The sequence below is a fragment of the Chiloscyllium plagiosum genome, chromosome 20 (genome assembly GCF_004010195.1).
Source record: "Chiloscyllium plagiosum isolate BGI_BamShark_2017 chromosome 20, ASM401019v2, whole genome shotgun sequence".
Classification (NCBI taxonomy): Eukaryota; Metazoa; Chordata; class Chondrichthyes; order Orectolobiformes; family Hemiscylliidae; genus Chiloscyllium; species Chiloscyllium plagiosum.
Genome location: NC_057729.1, coordinates 39,211,802 through 39,220,803, shown reverse-complemented (window position 1 = coordinate 39,220,803; position 9,002 = coordinate 39,211,802). Strand labels below are relative to the sequence as shown.

At 41.0% G+C, this 9,002-nt stretch overlaps 1 protein-coding gene across 8 annotated transcripts in view; it reads right to left on the bottom strand.

Annotated features, from left to right (window-relative positions):
- The window catches only part of LOC122560188 (band 4.1-like protein 3), a 277,917-nt gene that overhangs the window by 63,108 nt on the left and 205,807 nt on the right, over nt 1-9,002 (bottom strand). For all 8 annotated transcript variants that reach the window (XM_043710581.1, XM_043710574.1, XM_043710579.1 and 5 more), the window contains exons 8-9: nt 7,800-7,887; nt 1,136-1,288 (exon numbers count right to left, since the gene is read on the bottom strand). In XM_043710581.1, the coding sequence (XP_043566516.1) occupies nt 1,136-1,288; nt 7,800-7,887 (241 nt within the window). The remainder of the gene's footprint in view (nt 1-1,135; nt 1,289-7,799; nt 7,888-9,002) is intronic.

Here is a 9,002-nt window from a genome sequence, read left to right as displayed (position 1 = left end):
CAAAGTCTTTTCCCTGGGGTCAAGGAGTCCAGAACTAGAGGGCATAGGTTTAGGGTGAGAGGGGAAAGATATAAAAGAGACCTAAGGGGCAACTTTTTCACACAGAGGGTGTTATGTCTATGGAATGAGCTGCCAGAGGAAGTGGTGGAGGTTGATACAATTGCAACATTTAAGAGGTATTTGGATGGGTATATGAATAGGAAGGGTTTGGAGGGATATGGGCCAGGTGCTGGCAGGTGGGACTAGATTGGGTTGGGATACCTGTTCGGCATGGACGGGTTGTACCGAAGGGTCTGTTCCATGCTGTATATCTCTATGACTCTAAAAGAGTCATGGGCAGCATGGTGGCACAGTGGTTAGCACTGCTGCCTCACAGCGCCAGAGACCCAGGTTCAATTCACACAGTCAGTCGCCTGAGGCGGGGAGTTTGCACATTCTCCCAGTGTCTGCGTGGGATTCCTCCGGGTGCTCCGGTTTCCTTCCACAGTCCAAAAATGTGCAGGTTAGGTGAACTGACCATGCTAAATTGCCCGTAGTGTTAGGTGCAGGGGTAAATGTAGGAGAATGGGCCTGGGGGCTGCGCTTCGGCGGGTCAGTGTGGACTTGTTGGGCCGAAGGGCCTGTCTCCACACTGTAACTAATCTAATCTGAAATCTAAATCAATATATATTGAAAAATGTCATTTTATTTGACTATTTTAAAAAAGATGAAAAGACGGGGCGGGGGCTAGTTTTTAAAAAAAAAGTGTCAGAGTATGTGAAAATATGTAAAATTGTGTGAAAAATATGCATTGATTACATAGTAGAATACGGCCCATTGAAGTAACAGGAGAGAGACAACAGTGTGATATCATCTCTGAAAACAATGAGAATTGGTCTTTTCGTTGCTTATTTTATGAAAAGGAACAAACAGGTTTACTGAAGTGAGTTCAGATGCCCATCCAAGATGAGTCATTAAGAAGCTGGAAGAAGTCATCCTGAATAAGCAGATTGGAAACTCAGAGTATTACTAGCATCCAAACTTGCCACTCTATTGATATGCTGTTTTTATGACTACCAAAGCACTTTACTTGAATAAGGTTCTTAAGGCTCATTATTGTACAATTTAGTCTTTACTTCAAATGCAAATCACTTACTTCTCCAGGTCTGATTTTAATGTAGAAATTACTCCTCTTGTATGAAATCTTCAGAATCTTGGGCCAAGCAAAGCGATTTATTCTTAATCGGTCTCTGTAGATCAGAAGACCATTTGCACAAACTCCAAGCATGATATCAATTCCTTCAGAGTCCTGTGACCAGAAAATAAAGACCAAAGTAGCATGAGATCTGAATGCATTCAACAGGTTTTAACATTTCTGTTCAATAATCTCACATGTGAAAGCTCTCCTGTTAACATTTCAATTTGATTTACAGTCTGAACATTGACTGGCTAGGAAACCGGTTTGTGACAGCCTGTCAGTACGAACTGAGCACAGGAAACGACCCCAAAATTGCCCTCAATACTTTGGCAGGCCACCTCTGGCATGAGATTTTCACAAGCCCAGTGAGCTGCAGACACAAACTGGATAGCCCCGGATTGATTACTGGTGAAGCCGGACAGTGGAACTGGGTAGTAAAATGATCAATGTGCAGAGTGGGAGAATAGGGATAACAGATCAGAAGACAGACTGGGTCCATATTCAGCTGAGTTGTAAAGAACTTATTATTTGTTGGCAGCATCCAGCAATCCTGGTCAGAAAGATTGGTTAGGTGAAACTTAGACCTGATGTTCCTGTACACAGCTGGTCTAATAATGGTAAGACCATTCACTAAGTAAACAGGATTGAATGGCTATTCAGCTGTGATCTCTGGACACTGCCTTTTTCTGACTCGTCCCACATAGCAGGAAGCACACTTCCAGCACATTCAGTGTGTTCATCGCTCGAATATTCATCGCTTGAATACAGGCAAAATACTGCAGATGCTGGAAACCTGAAAAAAACATACAGAATGTTGGAGAAGCCCAGCAGGTCTGGTAGCATCCGTGGACAAAGTCCAACACTGGCTCCTCCACATCATAGCATCTGTGGAGGGAGAGAAATAGTTTACATTTCGAGTCTGGTATGACTCTCTTTCAAAACAGCTGAAGAGTCAGACCAACTTGAAACCTTAACAGTTTATCTCTCCACAGATGATGCCAGACCTGCTGAGTTTCTCCAGCGTTCTGAGCTTGCTTCAACCTGATCATATTCGACAACTCGTGCTAACGTTATGTCAATTATAGAGATTAACCATCTGTTTTTAAGCAGTATAAAAAGTGACTTTCCATCTCCTCATTTGTGCAGTAGTTTGTTTCTCTCCTTGTAAATTGAGAGGCCAAGTTTCAATTTCCCAGAGAAATGCTGCTGTCTATGAAATTACCCGAAGGCCGGCTTCGTTTTTATAATTTTAAAAGGATTGTCAAATAGTTAATTTAGTTAATGTGACTTTTTATAAAAAAAACTGCATCAAAATGGAATGCTGGGACATGGAGTTAGTAGTTAGGAGGCTGAGATCTGTAATGCTGTATGCTGTGAACAAACTGACCAAAAAAGGAAAAGGATCTGTGCCCTGTTTTGTACTTAACCAATGGACCCGGATCCAATCAGCAGTTTTGAAGGTGCTGTGTGTGCTTTTAACTGAACTCTAATGAATGCAAAATTTTACACAAATGCCACATTTTTGAAATACATAATGTATCATCTGTAAAGCAGTAATCATTTCCAAAATCCTAATTGGTGAGTGAAATCATGTCAGAAAATCACATGTGACATCTCTTTCAAAATAATGGATGGAACTTAATTCTTCAACAATGCGTTGACTTCAGCCACTGAGGTACTGTTTGTCTATTTAATTGGGCTGTGGTTTTGCCACATCCGCATTAGAAAATTAAAAATGTATAAAGGCATGATTCCATGTCAGTGAAAGATTTTTTATTTTCAGCCTTGGGGACGAATGGAACCTTGAGATTATTAACCTCAGTTGAGGGGAACAATTTATTATGAACATCATAAAGTATAACAAATGATTTCAACATTTGATCCACAAGGTCAGTGTGTGTAAGCCAGTTTTATTTTCTAAAAAAGAAACCCTAATATAAGTGCATTAGTGTTATTTCTTCTGCACTTATCCTTCGTTTGCTTCATGATTAATATTTTCCCTGCCTAGTCCTGAGGGAAAACAAATCAGTCATTTGTATGCCATGAAGCTGAAAAGTTATCTACATTGTAGCAGATCAATTTCAGAGTGTACATAAAGAGATGAGTACAGCCCAAATTTCCTACAGTTGTCTTCTTTTCTGCCTGGAGGCACTGCCAAGGAAGGAGGATGACTTTCTTCCATTCTGTTTCCGTAACCATCAATCTGACTCCTGGATGATATGTTGCTTCCGTTCTGAACAGTGATCAGGACATTTTTCTGGGATAGAGTGAACAGCCAGAAGTTACTGTCCATGTTGGTACCAATGGCTGGTATCAATGACTTAGGTAAGAAAGAAGCTAGGCTAAAACATTAGCAAGTTCACAATCAGGGCCTCAAATGTAGCAATCTCTGGATCACTCCCATTATCAAGAACAAGTGAGGAACAGGAGGAAAATGGAGCTGAATACATGGCTGGAAAAATGGCAAAGCAATGAGGGCTTTAGATTCCCGGAACAATGGGACTGACTCCGAGAAATGTGGCACCTATACAAGCTGGACACCTGAACAGGGCTGGGGCTGAGTACCTTGCACGGCTTTTTGTAATGCTATTAGGAAGGCTTTAAAGTAACTTGGCAGGAGTGTGGGAATCAAAAGAAGAATGGTCGAGGGGAAAACCAGAACTTTTGAAATACTTAGAAAATGCATGTGGCACTAGCTTAGACAACAGCAAGTAAATGGGTGGTGTCAAGAGTAAGGAAGAAATAAATGAAGTCTACTGTGTATGTATGTGAATGCATAGAGTATAGTAAATAAGATTGGAGTTACACAGGTGCAGATTGCTACGTGGTATTTTAATGTTGGGCTCAAAGAAGGACATGGCTGGGTATTAAATATTTCCCATATTCAGAAAGGAGGAATGGCAGCAGCATTGGTTAAGGAGAGCAATGCAATGCTGGAGAAAGAGGATGTCACAGGAAATCCAAGCACATAATGATTTGGCTAGAATTCCAGAATAAAAAAAGAAATAATTACATTGCTCGGTATAGTCCATAGACCATCATCTGGTGGAAAGGATGCAGAAGAACAAAATTGCAGGGAAATTTCAGAGAGATGCCAACATTATAATTATGATGTGAGACCGGGATGCTTGTAGTGAACAGTCAGTGAGGGGCAAGTATTCCTAGATTGCATGCAGAAAAGCTTCCTATGGCAGTATGCTTCCAGTCCATTAAGAAAGAATGCACTGCAACACCTGATTCTTGGAAATGAGGTGGGCTAAGTGGAGCAGGTGTCAGTGGCTGAACATTGAGGAGAGAGTGACCATTGTATCACAAGGATCAGGTTGATGATGGGGAATGACATTAACAATCTAGAATGAGAAAATGCAATTGGTAAACAGCGGACTTTGATGGGGCAAGAACAAAACCGGAGCTGGCTGGAAAAAAAAAACAGTAACTGAACAATGGGCTGCCTTCAATGAGGAGATAGTTTGGGTACAGTCAAGGTAGATGCCCTTAAATGAGAAAGGTAGAACAATCAAATCCCAAACTCTCTGGATGACAAAGATAAGCTGTAGAAGACAAAGTGTGCTTATGACAATTGTCAGGTAGAAAATAAAATGGTGAAGAGAGAGGAATGCTGAAATTTGGATGGGAGGTGAAAAAGTGATGAGGAGAAGCAAAGAGGAATTTTGAGAAAAGATTGGCAGCCAACATAAAGAGGTGTCCCAAAGTCTTCTGTGATCATATAAATAGTAAATGATGAGTAAGGCCAACTAGGGGCTGAAAGGGGTTTTATACCTGGACCCAGAAAGAATGGTTGAGGTGTGAAGTAAATACTTTTCATTTGTCTTTACCATAGGCTATGGTGTCAGGTGCATACTCAGTCACAAGAACAGTTCAAAAATTGAAAAGGGTAGATTATTGGTACTTAACGTTAACAAGGCACAGTGTCCAGATGAGATACATCCAAGGATTCTGAAGGAAGTGAAAGTGGAAATTGCAGGACATTGGCCACAACCCTTTTGTCTTTCCTGGACTTGAGGAAAGTGCCAGAAAACTGCATAATTGCAAACATTACAGTCTTGTTCAAGAACACCCAGCAATTACATACCAGTCACCTCAGTTTCAGCTTCGAGATACAACTATTTAGGAATTACACGATAATTCGATGAAGCTACACTACAGACACCCTACAAGCTAAAACAGCAGATGTAGCATGCACAAAACAGAGCAAAGTCATTCAACAACCAATGAATCAGATCAAAATTTGTTCTCACGCAACATTAAATCATGAATTCTTTTTTAAAATGACCAGGGCCAGTGGTTCCACAGATGGGGGAGCCTAGTACATCACATCAAAAGACAAAGTTGAAGCACTTGCAATCATCTTCAGCCTGAAGTGGTAAGTGGATGATTCATCTTACCCTCTACTGAAGTCTCCAACATCGCAGAGGTCAGATTTCAGCCAATTTAATCCACTTCACGTGATGTCATGGAATGCATGAAGGCACTGGAATATACTGCTAAGGCTACAGATCCTGATAATATTCCACCAATGGTACTGAAGACTTATACTACAGTACAAATTATACCCCTAGCCCACCTCTTTCTGTACAGTTACAACACTGGAATCTTCAAGACAAAGTATAAACTTTCCCAGTATGTCATCAGCCTGATTGATCTGCCCCCATCAACCACCAACACTCACTCCTCCGCCACCAATGCACAAATATTAATGGCATGTAACATCTGTAGGATACACTGCAAAAGCTCACCAAGACTTCTTCAACAGCACCTTTCAAATATGCGACTTTGTCTAATTAGAAGGATGACATGGAACACCTGTACCTGCAAGATCCCCTGTAAGCCACACAACATCTTGAATTGGAACAATCTTACTATTCATTCCCTGTCACAGACAGGAATCAAGAGCAACCTTCCTAAAAGTAATATGGTTGCACCTACACCTCATGGACAGCAATGGTTCAAGAAGGCAGTTCACTATAAATCTCATAGGCAATAGGAATGGGAAACAATGTTGACCTACCAGCACCACCCTTACCCCAAGAAAGAAAAAAAAGGGAGAAAATGGTCAGTGTCGTAAATAAAGAGCAGGGAATAAATCTAATTGGGCTACTGTACCAAAGAGCCGACCAAACAATGTGCAAATAACCTAACATATCTGCAAAAAAACAAAGTCTGTAAATATAATTGCTTTGAAAACTAAGCTTCAGCCCTGTTCTGTTGGAAAGATTTTTTTGGAAGACCAGTTCTAATAATGATTATTAAACTTACAGGAGAACAAAATGTATATATCTGTCACACAGAACAGTTCAGCACAAGAACATGCCCTTTGATTCACGATATTGTGCCAAACATGACACCCAATTAAACTAACCCATTCTGCCAGCCGTTGGTCCATATCCCTCCATTCCTTGAATATTCATATGTTTATCTAAAAGCCCCTTAAATACCCCTATCATATCTGCTTTCACCATCACCCCTGGCAGTACGCTCCAGATCCCTAAGCTTATGTAAAATAAAACTTGGCCCTCACACCTCTTTTGAACTTCCCCCCTCACCTTAAATGCATGTCCCCTCATACTAGACATTTCATATCAGAGGAAAAAGATACTGACCATCAACCCTAACTATGCATCTCATAATTTTATAGACCTTTATCAAGTCTCCCCTCAGCCTGTGCCGCTCCAAAGCAAACAACCCAAGTTTTTCTAGCCTCTCCTTATAGCTCATACCCTCTAATCGAGACAGCAGCCTGATAAAGCTCTTCTGCACCCTCTCCATAGCCTCCACATCCTTCCTATAATGTGGCGACCAGAATTGAACGCAATAATCCAAGTGTTACCATTTTGACTTTCCAAGACAATCCTTTTAATAATAATGTTAAGATGACATACGGTGTGTTAGCTTTTATTGGTAGAGAGATTGAGTTTTGGAGCCATGAGGTCATGCTGCAGCTGTACAAAATGTTTGTGTGGCTGCACTTGGAGTATTGTATACAATTCTGGTTGTTGCATGATAGGAAGATTGTTGAGGCTTTGGAAAGGGTTCAGAGGAGATGTTGCCTGGTATAGAGGGAAGGCTGAGAGACTGGAGGCTGTTTTTGCCAGAGAGAAGGTTGAAAGCTGACTTAATTGAGACATAGAAGATAATCAGAGGGTTACATAGGATGGACAGTGAGAGTCTTTTTCCTCGGATGGTGATAGCTAGCACAAGGGGACATAGCTTTAAATTGAGGGGTGATAGATATAGGACAGATATCAGAGGTAGCTTCTTTACTCAAGAGAGTAGTAAGGGCGTGGAACGCACTGCCTGCAACAAGAGTACACTCGCCAACTTTAAGGGCATTTAAATGGTCATTGGATAAACATATGGATGAAACTGGAATAGTGTAGGATAAATGGGCTTCAGATTGGTTCCACAGGTCGGTGCGACATCGAGGGCCAAAGGGCCTGTACTGTGCTGTGATGTTCTATGTTATAATCTATTTCATTATTAGGAAGTGCAAAAGTTACATTTTTAAATCTCCATATATATTGCCTTAATCACACTGAAAGTCACCTGCATTTTAACTTAAAAAAAATTCTACAGTTGATATAAAATGCAGAGTGGTAATTACCTTTGCATGATGCAAATCCACTCCATACATAGACAGCTTCTTAGCATTTTCCAAAAAGTTCATTTCTGCTTCTCCTGGTGTCATGCCCCTATAGTAATCAGTGATGTACAAAGAACTTATTGTCCCTGTTTAATACAATGACTGAAAACAAACATCAGAAAATTAACAGAGGCATTCAACAAGATTTCAGTCTTTAAGTGATTGCGGTTCCTTGGCACACACTGAACCGTGTGGGTGCAGGAGCTATCTCATTACTATTAGTCCTTTTAATAGTAATCATTTCCTTTAATTACTTATTACAAAATTTGTTTTCAATTATATAACTATGAGATCTAAAACTATTTGAAGCAGATCAGAATTATCAAATGTCGAACAGGCAGTGTGAACTAGAAAGGTGCCCATTGGGGTCAGCTCATTTAGCTGATCAGGCATCATTGCTGTTTTGCTATGGGCACTGAAAGGATGTTCATTGCAAGCCTGATAGCTCTGGATCAGCACCGCAATCAAACATCTCAGAAGCTGACCTGGCTAGCAGCAAGGTATGTCCGCAAGCATAAGTCCAGGTGGTAGAAGCAAAGAGCATTCCTGTGTTGCCAGTCCTGTTCCTTTTAGATCCACAAAAATGATTTTAAATAGAATATCTCTTCTTCAGATGTCTGAAAATCCGCCTGTAATTAGTCATTACTCATGATGACTGTAGGTGTTTGTCTCTTTGTTTGGAGAGACAAACAGTTACAGCTTGAAGAGAACCACTCTCTTTCATACATGGCTGAGTCTCAACACAGTTGTGTTGGAAGATTTAGCAGCTTGGAAATATTGTTATTTGCACCCTTATGCAAATCTGGGCAGAGTGTACGTAGCTCATGCTCTTTCTTTCAAATCCAGATCCTATTCATAGAGTCATAGAGATGTACAGCATGGAAACAGACCCTTCAGTCCAAACTATCCATGCTGACCAGATATCCCAACCTAATCTAGTCCCACCTGCCAGCACCTGGCCCATATCCCTCCAAACCCTTCCTATTCATATACCCATCCAAATACCTCTTAAATGTTGCAACTGTACCAGCCTCCACCACTTCCTCTGGCAGTTCATTCCATACACTTGCCACAATCTGCGTGAAAAAGTTGCCCCTTAGATCTCTTTTATATCTGTCCCCTCTCACCCTAAACCTATGCCCTCTAGTTCTGGACACCCCACCC